At 27.5% G+C, this 24970-nt stretch overlaps 1 protein-coding gene and 2 long non-coding RNA genes across 3 annotated transcripts; 1 reads left to right on the top strand and 2 right to left on the bottom strand.

The window, feature by feature from the left end:
• Nucleotides 1-1308: 1308 nt before the first annotated feature.
• LOC131626729 (uncharacterized) lies at nucleotides 1309-4053 on the bottom strand. The gene is made up of 4 exons (XR_009291264.1): nucleotides 3671-4053; nucleotides 2809-2953; nucleotides 2252-2325; nucleotides 1309-1694 (listed from the first exon to the last, which is right to left on the bottom strand). It is a non-coding gene; the product is annotated as an uncharacterized LOC131626729 (long non-coding RNA).
• A 6694-nt stretch (nucleotides 4054-10747) lies between these two features.
• Nucleotides 10748-12533, bottom strand: LOC131626730 (uncharacterized). The gene is made up of 3 exons (XR_009291265.1): nucleotides 12151-12533; nucleotides 11289-11433; nucleotides 10748-10805 (listed from the first exon to the last, which is right to left on the bottom strand). It is a non-coding gene; the product is annotated as an uncharacterized LOC131626730 (long non-coding RNA).
• Nucleotides 12534-17351: 4818 nt separating this feature from the next.
• LOC131626757 (uncharacterized) lies at nucleotides 17352-23985 on the top strand. The gene is made up of 11 exons (XM_058897598.1): nucleotides 17352-18309; nucleotides 20575-20863; nucleotides 20947-21153; nucleotides 21232-21480; nucleotides 21560-22171; nucleotides 22254-22477; nucleotides 22553-22717; nucleotides 22803-22907; nucleotides 23004-23070; nucleotides 23162-23260; nucleotides 23349-23985. The coding sequence occupies exons 1-11, from the start codon at nucleotides 17483-17485 to the stop codon at nucleotides 23436-23438; spliced, it is 2934 nt and encodes a 977-aa protein (XP_058753581.1). The 5' UTR covers nucleotides 17352-17482; the 3' UTR covers nucleotides 23439-23985.
• Nucleotides 23986-24970: the final 985 nt, after the last annotated feature.

Below are 24970 nucleotides of genomic sequence, written 5' to 3' on the forward strand. Positions count from 1 at the left end.
TTCCCGTTAATATTCAATATTTTGATCAGTAATTTCACGTTCCCGTTAATATTCAATATTTTAATAGTTGATTAATTTTCATATTTAAATATTTGAATTAATAGTTTCATTTTTCTATTTTATATAATTTTCATATTTGAAGAAAATAAATTTATTAAAATTTTATTGCATTTATTTTTTCTTTGCCAAATAATAATTATCATCCATAAAATTATTAACAAAATGATTGCATTCTAATTATTATCATAAATAAATATTTATGACATGTATGATTATAAAATAAATTATAATTAAAGTAATTTATATGTAAAGAATTTGGTCATACACATATAAAACGTTTTTAACTTGTATGAGATGGATCTTCCAATTTTGAAAACATACTTTTCCTAAGATGAAATTTTATGAAATTTTAAGAATTTAGTCTTAATTATATTATAATATATAATAGTTTTTATAAATGTAGTTAATACATTGTATTTTTTTAAGAAAAAGATCTTGAGATATTGATTTCAAACATAAAAATATGAAAATTGTAAAGCCATTGAGATATTTATTTATTTCCTATATATGTATAAATAAAACATATGAGAAAGCCATTTATTCACTCAACTAATCAGTAGTATCATTTTTCTTTGTCTATAAATATTTTACATTTCTTACTCATTTTAATTATTTACACTATTTAATAAAAATACACTTTTTATTAAAATTCAATTGCATTTTTTGTTTGATGAAAATGAATAGTTTTATAGTTATCATAAATATCATATAGTAGTTTTAAATTAAAAAATAACACAATAATTGTAATCAAAATTAATGTTGCATTAAAATTTAAAAGTATTATTTATTCTAAAATAAATATGGTGTTAAATAAAGGCATTAATTATCATAAATGGATCATAAAAAATTTAATTATCATAAATTGAAAAACTGAAAATATAACGTAAAGTGATATTAATAATAAATTGAAAACTGATATTAAAAATGACATTAATTGAATAATAAATGAATACCATTTTTAATTAATATTTTACCGTAATTAACGTAATTAATTGATATTAATAATAAATTGAAAATTGAAAATTAATACCACAGTAATTAATGAGTTATTATCATAAATGGTTCATTTAAAACGTAATTTCATCTTCAAAATTGATTAAAATTATTAAATGTGACAATCAAACCACTTTTCAATTGATTAAAATTATTTAATGTGACAATCAAACCACTTTTATTTTATTGTAATCATACTTTTAGAGTTCTGCATAGCTACTATGAAAAGTTGGTCTATTTACTTTCATAGTTTCATTGTAATGTCCCATCTCATCTATTTTTATTCTTGGAACAGTGTGAGATATGGGTTTTAGAACAGTTTTTTTGTCCAATATCTCACAAAATCTAGCTTTTAGAAAAAGTAAGATATCACATCAAACTCTAAATACTACAAGATAGGTCTGATAATTATATTATATTTTACAAACAAAAATAGAAGATTAATATTCCATATATGAGTGATACATATTTTTCAAAATATAAAATAAAAATAAAAATTCAAAAATGTTGCATTGAAAAGACTGCATAGATATAGATATTTAGAAAAATAATGAGTAGCATTGGAAAATAGGTTGCTGCAGTAATGGCGGCATTAGAAAGACTCAGTTGAAGAGTAAATACAGTCCCTCTCCTTCTTAATTCTTGTGCAAAATATGAAAAAATTGAATAAATAAAAATAAATATAAGACCAAAAGAAGGGGAAAATCAGAACAATAAATGTAAATCTCTTATACAAATATATATATATATATATATATATATATATATATATATATATATATATATATATATATATATATATATATATATATATATATATATATATATATATATATAGGAGAGATCAAATTACACCCGAAGAGTTACACCACGAGTTACACTCGTTCAATAACTACATCTCGAATTAATATTTTTTAAATTCAACCGTTGGATTGAAACATAATATCATATAGATCATACCTATAAAGTTTGAGCTTAATCTATAATGATTTACTATATATATATATATATATATATATATATATATATATATATATATATATATATATATATATATATATATATATATATATATATATATATATATATATATATATATATATATATATAGAAAGAGAGAGAGAGAGAGAGGGGGGGGGGGAGAGAGAGAGAGAGACTAATTTATGAGTATGGATCTTTCATATGCCTCTTTTTTTACCTTGAATGTTTTGCCTGTAAACTTTCATATGCATCTTTTCACTTCCATGCCCTTTGATTTGGATCAGTAAACCACTGCAAAGAATAAAAAAACATATAAAGAAGAAATTTCATTATAATTAAAAGTCAATTATACATCACCATTAAATATAATAAATAATAGCATTAAAATTAATTATACATAATAATTAAATATTATCATAAAAATTAATCATTCTTGAAAACATTCAATAACAATTAAATATTGAATAAAAGACAGAGGGAGAAAATATTTGATCCAATAAAATATTATACAATATTGATCCGATAAAATTAATATTTTAAATTATTACAAAAAAATTCTTTAAATTTCAATTAGGAAATGAAATAATAGACTTAGGAATGATTGTATATTTTAATAGACTAATGAAAGTTTAAATGCACATAAAAATAAATATGAAATAAATAGGTATAAGAAAAATCTTCTAATAGAAATATACAATTGAAATCGTATACAAACAAAATAGAGTGTTGTAAATTAAACAAAAAGATTACACATACTAAAAGAGAGGAATTTACCAATTTTCATGAATCCTTATTCTTTAAACTTCATAATTCAACAGTTTGTTTCAACATTAAAACTATTTAAAAAGAACAATATCTTGTGTGCCTGTGAAATGCCTTCATTCCCGCTAAAACTCATTCTCACAATTACTCTCGATTCCTGTAAGTTAAACAAAAAAGTTACACATACTAAACCCTTATGAAAAACATTAAAAAACTAAAACGAAATTGAGAAAAGAAATTTCTAAAAGAGGGGAATTTTATATGTGACTTTAAAATATAAAAAATATTCAATATAAATAAATCTCTAACTTCATACCATAAAGACATGAAAACTTAAAGAAATTTTATCTGCACATATAAAATTTGGTCCATAAAATTTTTACATCTTTGAAAATGAAAATAAAATATTAAATCACCATATCTGGAAGATAACATACTATTGATCTATTATTAGATCTAGATCAAATCTCATCCACAATCTTTTATAGATCTGAAGAAAAATTGAAAGAGGAACAAATGCAAGAGCTTAAAATTTTGAAACATCAAGAATAGAAATTAAATTGTAACAAATACAAAACAAAAGAAAAAAATGATTCCAATTTTAAAGAAATACCATTTTGTACAATATGTTTTACGCACATACAAAAGGGGAGAGAAAAAAATTGAAAATCGAACAAAAACCATATTTACTACTGAGTAACAACAACAACACCAACAACAAACTCAAATTTGAGACAAAATCTACAAATCAAACAAAAACCAGTAAAAGGAGTACGATCTCTTCATCACCACTTAGTAAGAACAAAAAATCCAGATCTGAGAGAAAAAAGAAAAAAATGACGAACCCTTTAATATTGTTGAAGAAGAAACTCACCTTATGCTCAAATAATTGTTTCGAAACCTATCTGAAACAAAAACCATAATAACGATGTTAGTGATGCTGAATAAATAAGAAAAATAAAACACCGTCAACGATAACCATTACGAAGAAGAATATAAAACACAAAGAAAAAAAGAAGAAGGAAGAAGAAGAATAAGAGGAAGTGAGATTGTTAATTTGTAACTGTAGTGAAATTGGAAACAATTAGAATAAGAATATGGTAATAGATGGAAGAGAGAGAAAGAGAGGAAAAATAAAAAAATGAAATGTTTCAAAACAAAATGGTGGAATGTTAGGCTAGACATGGCTTGTTGTGGAAAAAGTAGAGTGACTTTTCTTATATGATAGATGTTAAAGAGCAAGATATGAGTTGTGACATGAATGCATTTTGAAAAATAGTGGTTTGTTTAAGCTCTTTTTCTATAATAGTTTAGTTTTCAGATTATAAATTTTTTCATCAATTTAAATGGTTGTATTTATTTAGTAATGTGTATAAAAAAACAATCAATCTACATATTACATAATAAACTCCAGGTACTTTCCACAACGATTATCTATTATAACTGTGATAAAATAGTATTTATATTCCAAATAAATTGTTGTTGTTGGGTTTCAAAATCAGTACCTATATATATATATATATATATATATATATATATATATATATATATATATATATATATATATATATATATATATATATATACACTAGTGTGTATACCCGTGCGAGGCACGGGACAAAAGGGAAAAGGGGCGCTCAGGGTTCTAAAAAGTTTAATCATTATTTTTTTATTATTTTTTTTAAAAGGAAAATAAAAGATCAAATCTAAAGCTATTATGATTTATTTATTAAACAATAATTAAAATTTATTAACAAAATTAAATTAAATGAATAACAAATAAATAAAGGTTTATAAAATACTATAATGAAAATAAATACAAATATGAAGAGTAGTATTAATAGTACAAATAATATAGACATGTGTGTCCGCTTGTGTCGATTAATAAGTATAGTGTTAATTTATTTTTGGAAGCTGATACATTATGCACACTTAATTAGTACTACCTATTTAGCATTTGGGACTGTCATTTATGATGGTTAAAAATGGGATGCATATATTGACATCTTCTCATTTACTATATCACAAATATTATGTAAAAATAAAAATAAAAGAGATGTGTGCAATTTTTTTAACAGATGAATATTGTCAGTAACCATTTAAATACCAAAAAGATTTGGATAAAGCTTTATCAACTATATTATTAGAATTTTTGAAATTACATATCATAATCTTTATAATAATGATTAATAATAGAGAAGAGATCAATTTTGAATATTATGATTTTGAGTACCAATAATAATTATGGTATATGTATAGTAGCTATAATGTTACAACTTAAAGACAAACCAAAAAAATTAAAAATTATGATACAGCTGATCAAGTAATTATAAAATAGAAAAGAAAATTAAGAAACTGAAATATAATAATTAATTTAGGTACACTATACATCATATTTATAAAGTAAATTATTTTGATTTAAATAAATAAAACGTATATACCATACTTACAAAGTAAATTAAGTTCCCTCTCAACATATTAGAATATAAAGTATCAAATAAAATTATAAGAAACAACATCACTATATTATCTACCACTTTAACATAATTTAAAGTCCAAAATCAAGCATATATGAAAGAGACTGTCAATAATAATCAAGCATATATGAAAGAGACTGTCAATAATATAGAAAAGAAATTGTCAATAAATCAATAGATGTTGGGACATTTCCATGAGAATCCATTGAAAAAACCTGCAACATAATACTCAATTTCATAAATAATGAAACCATAAAAAAAACAAAATATATTAATAAAGCTAATACATATTTGTATATTTGTGTAACAAAAGCTTATACATATTTCATTTTCTTATTTAAGTATTGTAATATGATTTTTAGATTTATAAATACACTGTAAAAATATGAGAACAAAATAGTATAATATTATACAGCTGAATCTAATAGAATCCAATTGAAGCATCTCAAGATTCTCAATTTCCTTTTATTGACAAGGTTCTAATTCGAATCAAAAGATGCCATGATTCACTGGAATACAAAACAGAAACTGTAAACACGAATCAAATACTATTTGGAATATTATGAGCATTATAAAAAATTGTTTTTATAGACTTTCATACAGATAACAATGGAACTATCTGGATAAATATATTACACACAGTGGATAGTAAAATAGAAGATTTGGGAACGATTCCAAAACCATCTAAATAAATATATTACACACAGTGTACAGTAAAATAGAAGATTTGGGAACGATCCAAAATTGGGAAATACAGTGGACAATGACAGTGAATAAATGAAAGAGAATGGAACAAAAGGCAACAATGTATGATTTAAATAATAAATTTCTTTCCATTGTTTGACAAAGTTTTGGGAACAAATTTATATACAAATATAAAGAGATATGAAAGAGATTTGGGTAAGGTTTCAATAAATTAAGCCACCATGAGTTATAATTTCCAAGCATAGGAAAACATAGAAGAATGAAATTGAAAAAAATTGAATTGGAAACTGAAATGACCCAAGGTTGATGTTTCGTTTTATGCAATAACCATAAATATTTGGCAAGCATTTAAGAATTTACACGGTAAAAATGGTATGATAATGATAAAAAAAAAAAAATCTTGCATTGGTAACAATAAAAACAATTGAATTTATTTACACTATTAATTAGTCTGCCTGTCATTAATAATGATTATATTTTTTTAATTAATTAAATATATTAATAATAGATTTAATAAAATAAATAGATTTATATTAAATGAAAGTTTCCTTTTATAGCGTAAGTAAAAATATAAGAATGCATGAGAGAGTGCCAAGTGGCAAATTTGCCAAAGTACTCATCTTGCATTATTCTATTGTATGATGGTTTATGTTGCTATAAAAAAATAATACAAAAAGTATGAATGTATTGTGTAAACTTCATTCACCTTTTATTTTTTTTCCATATCAACTAGATGAACTTCATCATTGATTCCAGTTCCACGATTATTTTTTATAAAATGTGCGTTTTTGAAACATTTTATTATATTTTGTGTTGTTGTATGTTGTCGGTGTTTTGTTTTTAAAAAATATGTGTTTTAATGTTGTTGTATGTCATTGTTGTGTTGTTGACAAATGTTGATGTATGTTATTGTTGTTGATTAATATTCTCAGAACAAGAACGAAACATTGCTAAGTCACAATAAATAGGCTTTGTTGTGAGTTAACAATGTTTTGTTCTTTAAATTCTTATGCAGATTGACAGAAGATCAAGTTGAGTTTATTATATTGTATGTAAATTGTTTGTTTCACTAACCCTTTACTAAAAATACATTCATTTAAATTGACATTAAAAATTATAATCTGAAAATTAAGTTTTATTTGAAAATCAACATATATCAATCAACATTTTCCGAATTGCACCCGTCTCATAATTTATATCACACTCATTAACTCATATCATTGTATCGATATTTTAATTTAAATAACATAAATTTATTTGCCAAATATACCTCATCATCTTCACTTATCATCATGATTGTTATGATGATAAGTCATCGTCACAATTGTCATGATAAGTGACAATAATGAGGTAGTCTTGGAAATAAATTGATGTTATTCAAATTAAACTAGAAGCAAAGGAATCGATGTCACGAAGGACTTATACTATTGAACCATATCCTAAACTAGTAATAAACCTATGCGTTCGCACGAGTTCTGGTACTGGACGCGCATTTGTTTCAGATGTATATTTTAAATAGAAAAAATGTATAGTAAAAGTACTTAACATTTTGTGGAAAAAAATAAGAATAATTAACATTAAATTGTGTCTAAAAAAATCATGAACAAAATTGAAAGCACTAAAATTAAATTGTGTCTAAACAGTCTTTTGTAACTTCATGTTTCCGTTAATAATCAATATTTTGATCAGTAACTTCATGTTCCCGTCGTTAATTTCAAAATATTTAGATCAGTAACTTCATGTTATCGTTAATATTCAATATTTTTTTGATCAGTAATTACATGTTCATGTTAATATTAAATATTTTAATCAGTAACTTCAAGTTTCCGTTAATATTCAATATTGTGATCAATAACTTCATGTTCTCGTTAATATTCAATATTTTAATCAATAACACTTCAGGTCCCCGTTAATATTCAATATTGTGATCAGTAACTTCATGTTCCCGTTAATATTCAATATTTTGATCACTAATTTCAAGTTCCCGTTAATATTCAATATTTTAATCAGTAACTTCAGGTTATCGTTAATATTCAATATTGTGATCAGTAACTACATGTTCCCGTTAATATTCACTATTTTGATCAATAAATCCATGTTCACGTTAATATTTAATATTTTAATCAGTAACTTCAAGTTTCCGTTAATATTCAATATTATGATCAGTAACTTCATGTTTCCGTTAATAGTTACTATTTTAATCAGTAACTTCAGGTTCTCGTTAATTTTCAATATTGTGATTAGTAATTTCATGTTCGCATAATATTCAATATTGTGATCAGTAACTTCATGTACCCGTTAATATTCACTATTTTAATCAGTAACTTCAGGTTCCCGTTAATATTTAATATTGTGATAAGTAACTACATGTTCCCGTTAATATTCAATATTTTGATCAGTAATTTCACGTTCCCGTTAATATTCAATATTTTAATAGTTGATTAATTTTCATATTTAAATATTTGAATTAATAGTTTCATTTTTCTATTTTATATAATTTTCATATTTGAAGAAAATAAATTTATTAAAATTTTATTGCATTTATTTTTTCTTTGCCAAATAATAATTATCATCCATAAAATTATTAACAAAATGATTGCATTCTAATTATTATCATAAATAAATATTTATGACATGTATGATTATAAAATAAATTATAATTAAAGTAATTTATATGTAAAGAATTTGGTCATACACATATAAAACGTTTTTAACTTGTATGAGATGGATCTTCCAATTTTGAAAACATACTTTTCCTAAGATGAAATTTTATGAAATTTTAAGAATTTAGTCTTAATTATATTATAATATATAATAGTTTTTATAAATGTAGTTAATACATTGTATTTTTTTAAGAAAAAGATCTTGAGATATTGATTTCAAACATAAAAATATGAAAATTGTAAAGCCATTGAGATATTTATTTATTTCCTATATATGTATAAATAAAACATATGAGAAAGCCATTTATTCACTCAACTAATCAGTAGTATCATTTTTCTTTGTCTATAAATATTTTACATTTCTTACTCATTTTAATTATTTACACTATTTAATAAAAATACACTTTTTATTAAAATTCAATTGCATTTTTTGTTTGATGAAAATGAATAGTTTTATAGTTATCATAAATATCATATAGTAGTTTTAAATTAAAAAATAACACAATAATTGTAATCAAAATTAATGTTGCATTAAAATTTAAAAGTATTATTTATTCTAAAATAAATATGGTGTTAAATAAAGGCATTAATTATCATAAATGGATCATAAAAAATTTAATTATCATAAATTGAAAAACTGAAAATATAACGTAAAGTGATATTAATAATAAATTGAAAACTGATATTAAAAATGACATTAATTGAATAATAAATGAATACCATTTTTAATTAATATTTTACCGTAATTAACGTAATTAATTGATATTAATAATAAATTGAAAATTGAAAATTAATACCACGGTAATTAATGAGTTATTATCATAAATGGTTCATTTAAAACGTAATTTCATCTTCAAAATTGATTAAAATTATTAAATGTGACAATCAAACCACTTTTCAATTGATTAAAATTATTTAATGTGACAATCAAACCACTTTTATTTTATTGTAATCATACTTTTAGAGTTCTGCATAGCTACTATGAAAAGTTGGTCTATTTACTTTCATAGTTTCATTGTAATGTCCCATCTCATCTATTTTTATTCTTGGAACAGTGTGAGATATGGGTTTTAGAACAGTTTTTTTGTCCAATATCTCACAAAATCTAGCTTTTAGAAAAAGTAAGATATCACATCAAACTCTAAATACTACAAGATAGGTCTGATAATTATATTATATTTTACAAACAAAAATAGAAGATTAATATTCCATATATGAGTGATACATATTTTTCAAAATATAAAATAAAAATAAAAATTCAAAAATGTTGCATTGAAAAGACTGCATAGATATAGATATTTAGAAAAATAATGAGTAGCATTGGAAAATAGGTTGCTGCAGTAATGGCGGCATTAGAAAGACTCAGTTGAAGAGTAAATACAGTCCCTCTCCTTCTTAATTCTTGTGCAAAATATGAAAAAATTGAATAAATAAAAATAAATATAAGACCAAAAGAAGGGGAAAATCAGAACAATAAATGTAAATCTCTTATACAAATAAATATATATATATATATATATATATATATATATATATATATATAGGAGAGATCAAATTACACCCGAAGAGTTACACCACGAGTTACACTCGTTCAATAACTACATCTCGAATTAATATTTTTTAAATTCAACCGTTGGATTGAAACATAATATCATATAGATCATACCTATAAAGTTTGAGCTTAATCTATAATGATTTACTATGTCATTGAATTACATCAAAATTAACGTTATATGAAAGCTCATTTTGACGTTAATCTTTGGATATCTTGATGTTATAGTAAATCATTATAGATTAAGCTCAAACTTTATAGGTATGATCTATATGATATTACGTTTCAATCCAACGGTTGAATTTAAAAAATATTAATTCGAGATGTAGTTATTGAACGAGTGTAACTCGTGGTGTAACTCTTCGGGTGTAATTTGATCCCTCCTCATATATATATATATATATATATATATATATATATATATATATATATATATATATATATATATATATATATAGAGAGAGAGAGAGAGGGGGGGGGGGGAGAGAGAGAGAGACTAATTTATGAGTATGGATCTTTCATATGCCTCTTTTTTTACCTTGAATGTTTTGCTTGTAAACTTTCATATGCATCTTTTCACTTCCATGCCCTTTGATTTGGATCAGTAAACCACTGCAAAGAATAAAAAAACATATAAAGAAGAAATTTCATTATAATTAAAAGTCAATTATACATCACCATTAAATATAATAAATAATAGCATTAAAATTAATTATACATAATAATTAAATATTATCATAAAAATTAATCATTCTTGAAAACATTCAATAACAATTAAATATTGAATAAAAGACAGAGGGAGAAAATATTTGATCCAATAAAATATTATACAATATTGATCCGATAAAATTAATATTTTAAATTATTACAAAAAAATTCTTTAAATTTCAATTAGGAAATGAAATAATAGACTTAGGAATGATTGTATATTTTAATAGACTAATGAAAGTTTAAATGCACATAAAAATAAATATGAAATAAATAGGTATAAGAAAAATCTTCTAATAGAAATATACAATTGAAATCGTATACAAACAAAATAGAGTGTTGTAAATTAAACAAAAAGATTACACGTACTAAAAGAGAGGAATTTACCAATTTTCATGAATCCTTATTCTTTAAACTTCATAATTCAACAGTTTGTTTCAACATTAAAACTATTTAAAAAGAACAATATCTTGTGTGCCTGTGAAATGCCTTCATTCCCGCTAAAACTCATTCTCACAATTACTCTCGATTCCTGTAAGTTAAACAAAAAAGTTACACATACTAAACCCTTATGAAAAACATTAAAAAACTAAAACGAAATTGAGAAAAGAAATTTCTAAAAGAGGGGAATTTTATATGTGACTTTAAAATATAAAAAATATTCAATATAAATAAATCTCTAACTTCATACCATAAAGACATGAAAACTTAAAGAAATTTTATCTGCACATATAAAATTTGGTCCATAAAATTTTTACATCTTTGAAAATGAAAATAAAATATTAAATCACCATATCTGGAAGATAACATACTATTGATCTATTATTAGATCTAGATCAAATCTCATCCACAATCTTTTATAGATCTGAAGAAAAATTGAAAGAGGAACAAATGCAAGAGCTTAAAATTTTGAAACATCAAGAATAGAAATTAAATTGTAACAAATACAAAACAAAAGAAAAAAATGATTCCAATTTTAAAGAAATACCATTTTGTACAATATGTTTTACGCACATACAAAAGGGGAGAGAAAAAAATTGAAAATCGAACAAAAACCATATTTACTACTGAGTAACAACAACAACACCAACAACAAACTCAAATTTGAGACAAAATCTACAAATCAAACAAAAACCAATAAAAGGAGTACGATCTCTTCATCACCACTTAGTAAGAACAAAAAATCCAGATCTGAGAGAAAAAAGAAAAAAATGACGAACCCTTTAATATTGTTGAAGAAGAAACTCACCTTATGCTCAAATAATTGTTTCGAAACCTATCTGAAACAAAAACCATAATAACGATGTTAGTGATGCTGAATAAATAAGAAAAATAAAACACCGTCAACGATAACCATTACGAAGAAGAATATAAAACACAAAGAAAAAAAGAAGAAGGAAGAAGAAGAATAAGAGGAAGTGAGATTGTTAATTTGTAACTGTAGTGAAATTGGAAACAATTAGAATAAGAATATGGTAATAGATGGAAGAGAGAGAAAGAGAGGAAAAATAAAAAAATGAAATGTTTCAAAACAAAATGGTGGAATGTTAGGCTAGACATGGCTTGTTGTGGAAAAAGTAGAGTGACTTTTCTTATATGATAGATGTTAAAGAGCAAGATATGAGTTGTGACATGAATGCATTTTGAAAAATAGTGGTTTGTTTAAGCTCTTTTTCTATAATAGTTTAGTTTTCAGATTATAAATTTTTTCATCAATTTAAATGGTTGTATTTATTTAGTAATGTGTATAAAAAAACAATCAATCTACATATTACATAATAAACTCCAGGTACTTTCCACAACGATTATCTATTATAACTGTGATAAAATAGTATTTATATTCCAAATAAATTGTTGTTGTTGGGTTTCAAAATCAGTACCTATATATATATATATATATATATATATATATATATATATATATATATATATATATATATATATATATATATATATATATATATATATATATATATATATATATATACACTAGTGTGTATACCCGTGCGAGGCACGGGACAAAAGGGAAAAGGGGCGCTCAGGGTTCTAAAAAGTTTAATCATTATTTTTTTATTATTTTTTTTAAAAGGAAAATAAAAGATCAAATCTAAAGCTATTATGATTTATTTATTAAACAATAATTAAAATTTATTAACAAAATTAAATTAAATGAATAACAAATAAATAAAGGTTTATAAAATACTATAATGAAAATAAATACAAATATGAAGAGTAGTATTAATAGTACAAATAATATAGACATGTGTGTCCGCTTGTGTCGATTAATAAGTATAGTGTTAATTTATTTTTGGAAGCTGATACATTATGCACACTTAATTAGTACTACCTATTTAGCATTTGGGACTGTCATTTATGATGGTTAAAAATGGGATGCATATATTGACATCTTCTCATTTACTATATCACAAATATTATGTAAAAATAAAAATAAAAGAGATGTGTGCAATTTTTTTAACAGATGAATATTGTCAGTAACCATTTAAATACCAAAAAGATTTGGATAAAGCTTTATCAACTATATTATTAGAATTTTTGAAATTACATATCATAATCTTTATAATAATGATTAATAATAGAGAAGAGATCAATTTTGAATATTATGATTTTGAGTACCAATAATAATTATGGTATATGTATAGTAGCTATAATGTTACAACTTAAAGACAAACCAAAAAAATTAAAAATTATGATACAGCTGATCAAGTAATTATAAAATAGAAAAGAAAATTAAGAAACTGAAATATAATAATTAATTTAGGTACACTATACATCATATTTATAAAGTAAATTATTTTGATTTAAATAAATAAAACGTATATACCATACTTACAAAGTAAATTAAGTTCCCTCTCAACATATTAGAATATAAAGTATCAAATAAAATTATAAGAAACAACATCACTATATTATCTACCACTTTAACATAATTTAAAGTCCAAAATCAAGCATATATGAAAGAGACTGTCAATAATAATCAAGCATATATGAAAGAGACTGTCAATAATATAGAAAAGAAATTGTCAATAAATCAATAGATGTTGGGACATTTCCATGAGAATCCATTGAAAAAACCTGCAACATAATACTCAATTTCATAAATAATGAAACCATAAAAAAAACAAAATATATTAATAAAGCTAATACATATTTGTATATTTGTGTAACAAAAGCTTATACATATTTCATTTTCTTATTTAAGTATTGTAATATGATTTTTAGATTTATAAATACACTGTAAAAATATGAGAACAAAATAGTATAATATTATACAGCTGAATCTAATAGAATCCAATTGAAGCATCTCAAGATTCTCAATTTCCTTTTATTGACAAGGTTCTAATTCGAATCAAAAGATGCCATGATTCACTGGAATACAAAACAGAAACTGTAAACACGAATCAAATACTATTTGGAATATTATGAGCATTATAAAAAATTGTTTTTATAGACTTTCATACAGATAACAATGGAACTATCTGGATAAATATATTACACACAGTGGATAGTAAAATAGAAGATTTGGGAACGATTCCAAAACCATCTAAATAAATATATTACACACAGTGTACAGTAAAATAGAAGATTTGGGAACGATCCAAAATTGGGAAATAAAGTGGACAATGACAGTGAATAAATGAAAGAGAATGGAACAAAAGGCAACAATGTATGATTTAAATAATAAATTTCTTTCCATTGTTTGACAAAGTTTTGGGAACAAATTTATATACAAATATAAAGAGATATGAAAGAGATTTGGGTAAGGTTTCAATAAATTAAGCCACCATGAGTTATAATTTCCAAGCATAGGAAAACATAGAAGAATGAAATTGAAAAAAATTGAATTGGAAACTGAAATGACCCAAGGTTGATGTTTCGTTTTATGCAATAACCATAAATATTTGGCAAGCATTTAAGAATTTACACGGTAAAAATGGTATGATAATGATAAAAAAAAAAAAATCTTGCATTGGTAACAATAAAAACAATTGAATTTATTTACACTATTAATTAGTCTGCCTGTCATTAATAATGATTATATTTTTTTAATTAATTAAATATATTAATAATAAATTTAATAAAATAAATAGATTTATATTAAATGAAAGTTTCCTTTTATAGCGTAAGTAAAAATATAAGAATGCATGAGAGAGTGCTAAGTGGCAAATTTGCCAAAGTACTCATCTTGCATTATTCTATTGTATGATATATATCACAATGGTATGAATTTCATCAACTCCATCACTTATTATCATAGTTCTTACTTCTTCCTTTTCAATTTGGGCGGAATGGAGAATTTTCTTTACTCAATCATAAAATAGTCAAACGATGGAATATTATCTTTGAGTTTATAAAGTGTTAAATATGTTTTTGGTCTCTATAAAATACCAATTTGATTTTTGGTCCCTATAAAAAAAGACATGATTTGATTTTTGGTCCCTTACTGTTAAAATGTGTACTTTTAAATGATTATTTGCAGACATGATTAGAACGTCTTAATTTTTTTTAAAAAAACAAACTCAAAATTTGATTTATAGGTCGAAATTTTCATTATTTTTTATCATTATCTTATGAAATTTCAAAAATTCATATTTAATTATTTTTATTTTATAATATTTTAAACATTTCTAAAAAAATTATTTAAAAATTAAAAATTTTAAAAAATAACATAAATCATAAAAATTCATAGAGACTAAAATACGTCATTTTTTAATATTGATAAAAAACAAAATTTAAAATATTTATAAGGATAAAAATATATTGAGAAGACAAAGAAAGAGTAATTACGACAGCTTTAAAAAAAAGTACTGTCAATTTATGGTCTAAGCCCAAAAGATTCATTTAGAGAATATCTCATTACATCCATTGATTCTCTCAATCCCCTTACGAAATTCTAATTATGCCTCTTGCTTTCGTAGATGCTCATCCGGACACATATTTTTTTTAATAAAAATTTGATTTATTCCGTAGGTACATTAACGAAAGTGTAAAAAACACAGCGAACGTTGAAAAAATGCAAAACATTTCAATTTAGAGTATCTCCAATGGTGCAACTTACATTTAAGTTCTTTATGGGACCCACTAAGCCACATCATATGAAAAGAATTTATTTAATTTTAACTTTAATAAAAATTTGATATGGGTCCCCCAACTTTACCTCATAACTTGATTTGATTGGGTACTACAATCTTTTAGTTGTTGCATTGCAATGCAACTCTAATATGACATGACAAATTTTTTAAATATTCAATTATTAAATTAATGGTACAGGTGGAGAACTCAATAAAAAAAATTATCATTAGAGATGATTTTAGTAAATCATTCGGAGAGTATATATGGAACATGTTAAAAATAGAGTGTTCCGTACTACCTACCGAACATTCTAAGTTCCAATTATTTTAACACAAATGGAACACAAATTATAGTACAATACATTGTATACTATGTATTCTTTTAGTGTACTAATTTCCATTGTCTTATTAGGGAGTTTAAAAATAACATTAATTTATAGTCCAATTTATGCGATGTATACAATATGTTCTTTTAGTGTACTATTTTCCTTTTAGTGTAACTCCTTATAGCAGTGTTTTAAAAACCGGACCGGACCGGCCAGTCGGACCGGTCGAACCGGGAACCGGACAGGTAACCGGTCTGGTTCAATAGTCAGATCGGGTATGCCATCAAACCGGTGGGAACCGGTGAAAACCGGAAAACCGGCGGTTTAATTGCTTGTTTTTGTTTTTTTTTTAAACTTTTTTTTTAACCTTTTTTTTTTAATTTTTTTTAAACTTTTTTTTTAACATTTCTTTTAAACTTTAATATATTTAGTAGTGTATTACTTAAATAGCATTCTCACATAGTTTTTTAGTGACAAATTAAAAACTTTATTGTCTATTTGTTATATTTACTAATAAATTTTCTTAAATAGCATAAACATATTGAATTTTTTTGATTTTCTTTTTAGGAGAATCCTATTTTTAATTAAATTTGGTACACATTGGAGTTATTTTGTTATAAATTATTCAATTAGATTATGTTGTAATTAGACTTTGTTTAGATTATGTTGTATTTAGACTTTGTTTGCAATTAGACTTTGTAATTTTTTACTATTTTGTTATGTGTGATACCTTTGTGTAAAATTTGAATTTAAGTTATGAAATTTGAATTTATGATATGATATTTTTAAAAAATTTAAAAGCTAGTTATATTTTTTTAGAGACTGAATCATTCGATTCGACCGGTTTTATACCTATATAATGACAGGTCTATTCAACCGAGTTATCCGGTTTAATCCAGTTTAATCCGGTTCGACCAGTGACCCAATGGTTTGACCGATAAACCAGTGACCCAGCACCCTTACCAGTTCGATGACCGGTCCGGTTTTTAAAACACTGCCTTATAGTGTAACTTCGTGCAATAAGGAGTTAAATATAAATTCCGCTTTTAGATCGGTTAAGCCGTAACGTCGTAAAACGTTTTTGCAAAGTTCACTGACGAACTTAATTCCAAACCCCAACCGATTTAAAAAACACAAATTCCAGTTAACAACCGCACTGCGATTCATGAAAACCCCCACCGGAACTCGACCTTCTCCGTCCACCGGACACGAAGACGGCTGGTCCGACGAGGCCACGTTCACACTCATCGACGTCTGGGGCAAACTTTACAAGAAGCTTAACCAAAAAAATTTCCTTCAGTCTCACTGGAAGGAGGTCGCAAAAGCCGTTAACAACCATCACGGCCACGACAGAAAAACGCGCCGCACTTACGTTCAGTGCAAAAGCCGAATCAACACGCTCAAGAAGAAGTATACGACCGAGAAGGCTAGGGTTTCTGATTCCAGCGGTTACGATAATGTATGGCCGTTTTTCGAGAAACTTGATTCGTTCATTGGAGATAATTTACCGCCGAAGAATCTCTCTTCGCCGTTTGATCCTCCCGTTGAGGTTCCGTCATGGGTGCTCGCGCCGGTCGGTCGTCGATCTGGCACTCAGAGTCAAAGCAGTCAGAAACAACCCGTGCCAGCGACATCGTCCTCTTTCAAGAGCTTGGATGAATCACGTTTTTGCAGGAATTTAGCTGCCTTTGCGGCTGCTGCAGCCGCGGAAGCAGAGATTGATGATTCGAATTCGGATAATTCAGATTCGGATGTGTTGGAGTTGAGCAATGAGAGCAAGAAGAGGAAGAGAGGAAGAAATGATAATTCAGATTCAGAAGAGTTGGAGTTGAGCAATGACATAGAGGTTGCAAGTGCTACAGAGAACTTTAGTGAGATACATGAGAGAGTGGACTCATCAAAGCAGAGAAAAAGTGTGGCTTTGGAGAAACAGAAGATGCAATTTTCAAAGGATTCTCAGAGGATGCAGCTTCCGAAAAGCAACAACTCAAAGTGAGATTCTTCTCTTCTCTTTGTTCGATTTCTTCATTGATTACTGCATTTATTACTCTGATTTTGTTTTGTTCATTGTCTTGTTTAGTGTTACTTTTGGGTTGATGTAGAATTGTAGATTGTTTAGATATAGTAGAGAACCTTAATAGTTCTTGCTTGATATGGGAATTGATGATTTTGGATCGAACTTGGTGTAGATAAAAATGATTTATTGAATTCTCATCCCTGTTTATTCTTTAGTCTTATTGTTTAGGATATCTCTTCTAAAAGAAACTATTAAATTTATTATTAATCGTCGAGATTGTTAGTTGTAATTCAGTTTGACTTTGTTAGTATTAGTAGTTAGTTAAAACTTAAAAGTTAGTTAGTGAATTTGTTCTAGTTAAGTGGTTAGTTCAGTTACTTGGTATGAGTGGACATGGGACTTATATAAATCTCCGATTCAATTTCAATAAAGTAGAAGTATGAAAGTAATTTGGAGTTATTCATCTTCTTTCTCTCTTCTTTGAGTAAGATGCTATAGCATAGTGCAAATTTAATGTAGTGCATTTCCGCACTAACAATGATATCTAGAGCTTCTAGTTCTAATCTAAGGAGTGAGAATTTGAGTGATTGTTTTGTGGGAGAAACACGTAGAGTTCTTTCGAGTGTGAAATGTGGCTAGTTCAAATGGATGCCCCACAAATCTTCCTTTTCTTCATGGCAAGAACTTTGACCACTTGTGTGTGAAGATGGGCGTTGTCTTTTGATTTCAGTATGTACTGGAATTGGTGAAGAATGGGATTTAAGTGGAAGAAGATGCTAATATAAAGCACCAAAGAAAACCTACAAAGAGAAAAAAAGAAGACTGCAAAGATATTTTTTTATTTACACTAATGTGTTGATTATATGAACTTTGAACAAATCTTCTTTGCGAAAACTTCCAAGGAGGCGTGGGATGAAGTTGATGTAGATATGTACAATCCTTTACAGGGCATAATCCTAAGGTATTGGACAAGAGTCTTTTAGCGTGCACATGTGTATTATAATTTGTGCTGTGACAAAGAAGAAACTTTGTATGTAGCGTGCACTTACTTTACATGGTTGTCTGCTTAAGTTGTTGAGAGACATGCTCCTGGAAAGTAACACACTGTTAAGTTGTAATTACAAGACAAATAAGATCTGGTGTCTAATGGAAATGAAGTATAAGAAAATACTAGCAAGCCTTAATGATTGCACATTGTACATAAAAGAGTTTGAAGAGTTGAATAAGAACTCCAAGGGTGGGATATCACTACGAAGTGAATGATGGTTACTCCCAGTGTTGTCCATGGGGGATGGCGGTTCATGGCAGAGAGCCAAAATCGCGCCATACCGGCTGCTTTTTGGCGCAGTTATTGCGGATTATGGCAGAAAAACCCGCAATAGCGGCTAACATTTACCATTGCGGCAAGTCCAAAAACCGCCATGTATCTGCCTTAGCGGTCATGGCGCCGCAATTTGATAACACTGGTTACTCCAACTGTGATGTTAGCAGAAAGGGACATCCTGCAAAAGTGTTATTTTATCTTCCTATAATCACAATATTCAAACAATTGTTAATGTAAATGGTGCAAAGAATAATATATGACAGGTAGACGAGAGGAAAAGTGATTTATCATGTGACATTCTTTGCAATGGAAGAAAGTTGATGAATTGTTTCCGAATTTTGATAATGAGCCATAAAAGTTGGGTTTGGACTTACAACAGATAAAATAGATTCATATGGTAACTTAGTAGTAACTATATCTAATGAAGCGCAAATACATTATATTATATATGATGATTTTGGGCCCAAGAAAACCAACAAAAAACACAGGTGTTTAACTAAGTTTTTTGATTGCAAAGTGTGTTTGATGGGTATTCCTGTTATTATTTCAGGAAGCTACTCACGATGATCAGAAAATATTCAAACTTGACCATCTTAGAAAATTAAAACATAATTTTACTTTAATTACCTATATCTGATGTTTCATTTCAATAATTAAATATTCATGATGGTTTCATTTCAATAATTTTTACTTAAATTGCTTACAAAGGTTTTTATCCATATGAGTTTCTCTCAATACTTTTTACTGTGATTGCTTGCAATGGTTTTTATCCATACGAGTTTATTTCACTAATTTTAATTTGATTTCCACAGTACATTTTATCCATGTATGATAGTTTTATCTATTGAATCATGTTATTTATCCCATTGTTTAGAGGAACTATTGACGTATGATACTATTATTTTTGTTTAAACAGACACATGGATGATCTGTCACATCCTTCCCGAAGTGGGCTGGATACTCAGTCTACCAATAGAAAGGGTAAACGTGGTGCCACACTAATGAAAAAGTTAGCACTTGACCGTACTGATGGACAAAGGATATCGATTGAATTTGATCAATCAATTGGAAAACCGTTAGGGGAAAACAAGCACAAGTTCAAGAGTTATGTGGGTTTCCTTGGTCGAAGCAAAGTCAGTATTTTGACGGAGGATTGGGATTCTGTAGATGAGGACGTGAAGAACGACATTTGGACATCCATCCTGGTAATTGTAATTATGTCTGTAAATGATGTATTTAACAATATTATTGTCATTCACTAACTTCTCTGTTTTGTTATGTAATGTAGGAAGTATGGGATGTTCCTAATTCTGAGTTCTTGCGAAAGAAATGGATTTCATATGCAGGAGAACGTTGGAGGGCATTTAAGAATACTTTGACTTCTAGATATATACATGGGGATCTTAGTGATGAATCTCCTCTTGAGGTCTATAATTTTCTTAACGAAGAAATATGGCAGGCGTTTGTTCAAATGCGGCTGGACCCTTCCTTTCAGGTTAGTTGAACTTATAGTTTAGTTGGTCAACCAAATTTAATTTTAGTACTAAACTTAGCTGGCGTGTATGCATATTAGGAGAAAAGAAAGAAAGCGCAAATGGTCTCGGCCCATAATAAACACCCTCATAGATTGTCTCGTGGAGGGTATGAGTTGCTCCAGGAGAAGATGATTCAAGAGAAATTAAAAGAAAAACAAGAATCATTGGGAGATTCAGTAGTTGCACCTCCATCTCCACCAGCACGCCACGAGCAATGGAAGAGAGCCCGACAAAAGCCATCAGGAGATTACATAACAGAGGACACACGCATTGTTGCTGAGAAAATTGTAAGTAATATGCAACTCTAATTTTATAATTATAAAACTAACTCATGATTGTCTAAAGTATTTGAATTATATGGTGTAGGATTCTCTAGTTGAAAAAACATCTCAAGGAGCTTTTGTTCCACAAGGACGTAAAGATATTTTGGTAGAAGCCCTTGGCCAACCTGAGCACCCTGGCCGTGTTCGTGGTGTTGGTCGAGGTGTCGGTATTCTGCAATACTTTGGACCACATTCACGTAATGCCTCCACCCCGCCTGTTATTAGTAGCAAACAAATAGAGGCCATAAAAATGGAGCTCACTCAACAGATTAAAGAGGAATTGATGCAAGATCTGACATCTATGGGTTTCTCTAAGAATTTCCCAACTTGTCCTCCTAATACCGTTGTACCTGGGAGCCCGAAGAATAGTCACTCTACTGTGCTGTCTATACCAGAAGAGGATGAAATCCCAGAACAATGTGAACTGTATGTTGATAATTTAATTCATGCCGTGGCATATGGTACTGTTTACAAGTTAGGACCCACCATACATAAGCAATTGCTTGAAAAGGATTCGGTGAGGGTGGTGGTTAACGAGGTCCTAGATGCAAACGCTCAGGTGCCTATACCCACTGATGAGGTGGAAACGGTTGGGCATGCCCTTAACAATTTCATTCAATGGCCGACAAGACTTGTGCAAATTGTTTCTGATAAGGTATTAATCACATTTTGTTTCTCACTTTATACACTTAAACCTCTTATATATGTTAACTAATTTTTCAATCCTAATTATTTAGGATGTTGATGGATCTGGGAATGAGGACGTCTCACCCAAAAGGCTGGACCCTCAATTAGATTCTGTTCAACAATTGGTTTTAAAGGCGATGGGTATGTCAGAATCTATAAAGCTCGAATTAGAACACGATAGAATGAAGTTTCTTTGGCTCTCACAAAGAGATATTATAGAGTTGTGTATGGGTAAACAAGAGTTATCCATAACTATTTTACGATTGTGGTTAACGTAAGTTCTTTATTTTATAAGTTTAGCTAATTCATTAATGATCATTTATAATTAATATTTATTTCAATATTTTAGGTATTTGAATCGCCTTTCTATTAATGTGGGTAAGGGTGACTTGTATGGGTTTATTGATCCATGTTTTATTCAAAATCAACACAATCCATCTAAAGCTGAAGCCTACATACAGAATAAGTTTTACAATGATAAAAAAGAGTGTTACCTAGCTCCGTATCACAGCAAGTAAGTACATGTGGATTATAAGTTCATTGCTTATAATTGAGAGAATTGTATCAACACCTATCTAACTATTTGTTGTTCAATGTAGTCGTCATTGGCAATTGCTCATTATTTGTCCTAAGAAGAATCATGTAGTATTCCTATGTTCTTTGGAAAGAAAGCCGGATAAAAATATTATTCACACTGTAGATTCGTAAGTGTTTAATTTGTTTATCATACATAAACTTTGTTATATGTTTTATGACACAAATATATAACTTATCATTTAATTGATATTTTATTATCCTAGAGCTTTGGAGGGATATCTTAAGCTGCAAGGAGTTCAAAATAAGAAGCCAGTATGGACTGTTCCAGTTGTAAGTTGTCTAAAATTTCGCTTATAACTCATAGAAGTTATTTTATATAAAAATTTTAATTAATAAATTCACCTTTGATATTTAAATTCAGTGTCAAAGACAACCTGACAATTACAAGTGCGGCTACTATATTATGATACATATGTTGAACATTGTATCTAATGGTATTATTGATCCATGGAAAAAGAAGGTAATATAATTTTTTAAAAGTTATATTATTTAATTGTGTTTTTTTATTGTTGATGTGCCAATCTTATGTTATTTCATCATTCATTCAGTTATTTGGAAATCCAGAACCATTCCATGAAGATGAACTTATAAACGTCCGACAACGTTGCGCAAGTTTTATTCTTGAGTACATTATATGAATTAAAAATTTGTCTCTTCACTATTTTGTTAACAGAGTGGAGTATGCTTTAGTTGACACTTGACTATTTTGTTACTGTTTTGAGTTGTGAATGGTAGTACTCGAAAAACAGATTTCGATCTGATGGATTTCAGGCCATTTGAAGGATATGTGGCACTGGTCCTGTGATAAACGATGCCTTACAAAAAAGGGAGAAGAAAAGATCTGTATCATGGAAAAGTTAAGTTATACAGGAAAATTTAGAACAAGAAAAATTGTGTGTGGAAAAGAAGAAGAAACAATTTTGATGTTTACAATGACTAATATTCTGAGATTTTATTTCGAGATCAATGAAGTAATATATAGTGTTCATTTGCGAGTGTTCCATGTAATCTTGGTGTTGTTGTATTAAATAGTAAGTTATAGTATGAGTCTGATTTCAATTTAAAATGTCATTTAGTTTTGATTTCAATTTGTCATGCTTAACCTATGTTAAACTCGGGTCCTGGACATTTCCATTTCAATTATGACAATTGCATAATTTGTTTACTCCATTTATTATTTAAAAAAAAGAATTATTTTCTATATAAAAGGGAGACAAATAAAAATCAGTAAGATTCGTTAATGGAAGAAAATTTTTCATCCCACTCCATGCATCTCACACACCATCGAATTGGCAAATATGTTCTTCAGCTTCTGTCTCTCGAAGCACCTCTTTTTTTGTTCAATGTTGTTTTGTTCTGTAGATGCAAATATAGAAGCTTCCGTGGATGCATCTACGGAAGCATTTGAGGTTATAACTCGCGCCAGACTTTTTCTCTCCCTCATTCTTCACATTTCAAACACTCAAACTCTCAAACTCTCTCAACTCCAAATATCAAACTTCTAATTTCTTTCTCCCGAGTTCGGCCGACATTGTCAACATCAAGTATCAACACATTTCATCAAGTTCAAAACTCTATTTAATCGGTAAGTTTTTGACTTTTGAATGATTTTAGAGTATTTGTAAAATCGAATTAGAATTCGATATTTAGGTGTAGAAATGATTGAATAGGTTTAAAAATATAGTTTTGAGGTATTTTTGATGTTTAAAACGTATGATCAAGCCACAAAAATCAAGTTTTTTAGTGATCGAACAGTGGACTTATGCCATTGTTGAGTTTCTGAGTTTTAGAACCTTCCGTAGATGCATCTACGAAAGAGATGAATTTTAGGGCATTCCGTAGATGCATATATGGAAGCGCCACCGTTTTTTAAAACTAAGATATTTCCGTAGATGCATCTACGGAAGAGTAAATTTTTATTTTTCTTTATTTGTTTATTTATAAATATACAGTTTTGATATCGAGGTTATTTGTATCACAATGCATACATTATCACCCACAGTCCAAATAGAGATATACATGGAAGGACTGCACAACACGCATCCGTGCGGTGTGAACAGATGCATGTAGTATCTTAGGTCACTGATGGAGGGGTTGTTGCAGCAGATGCACCAGATACAACCGCTCCAGTCGGGCATTTTCCATCTGATACACCCGCTCCAGCCTGGCC

This window comes from Vicia villosa, unplaced genomic scaffold (genome assembly GCF_029867415.1).
Source record: "Vicia villosa cultivar HV-30 ecotype Madison, WI unplaced genomic scaffold, Vvil1.0 ctg.000320F_1_1, whole genome shotgun sequence".
Classification (NCBI taxonomy): Eukaryota; Viridiplantae; Streptophyta; class Magnoliopsida; order Fabales; family Fabaceae; genus Vicia; species Vicia villosa.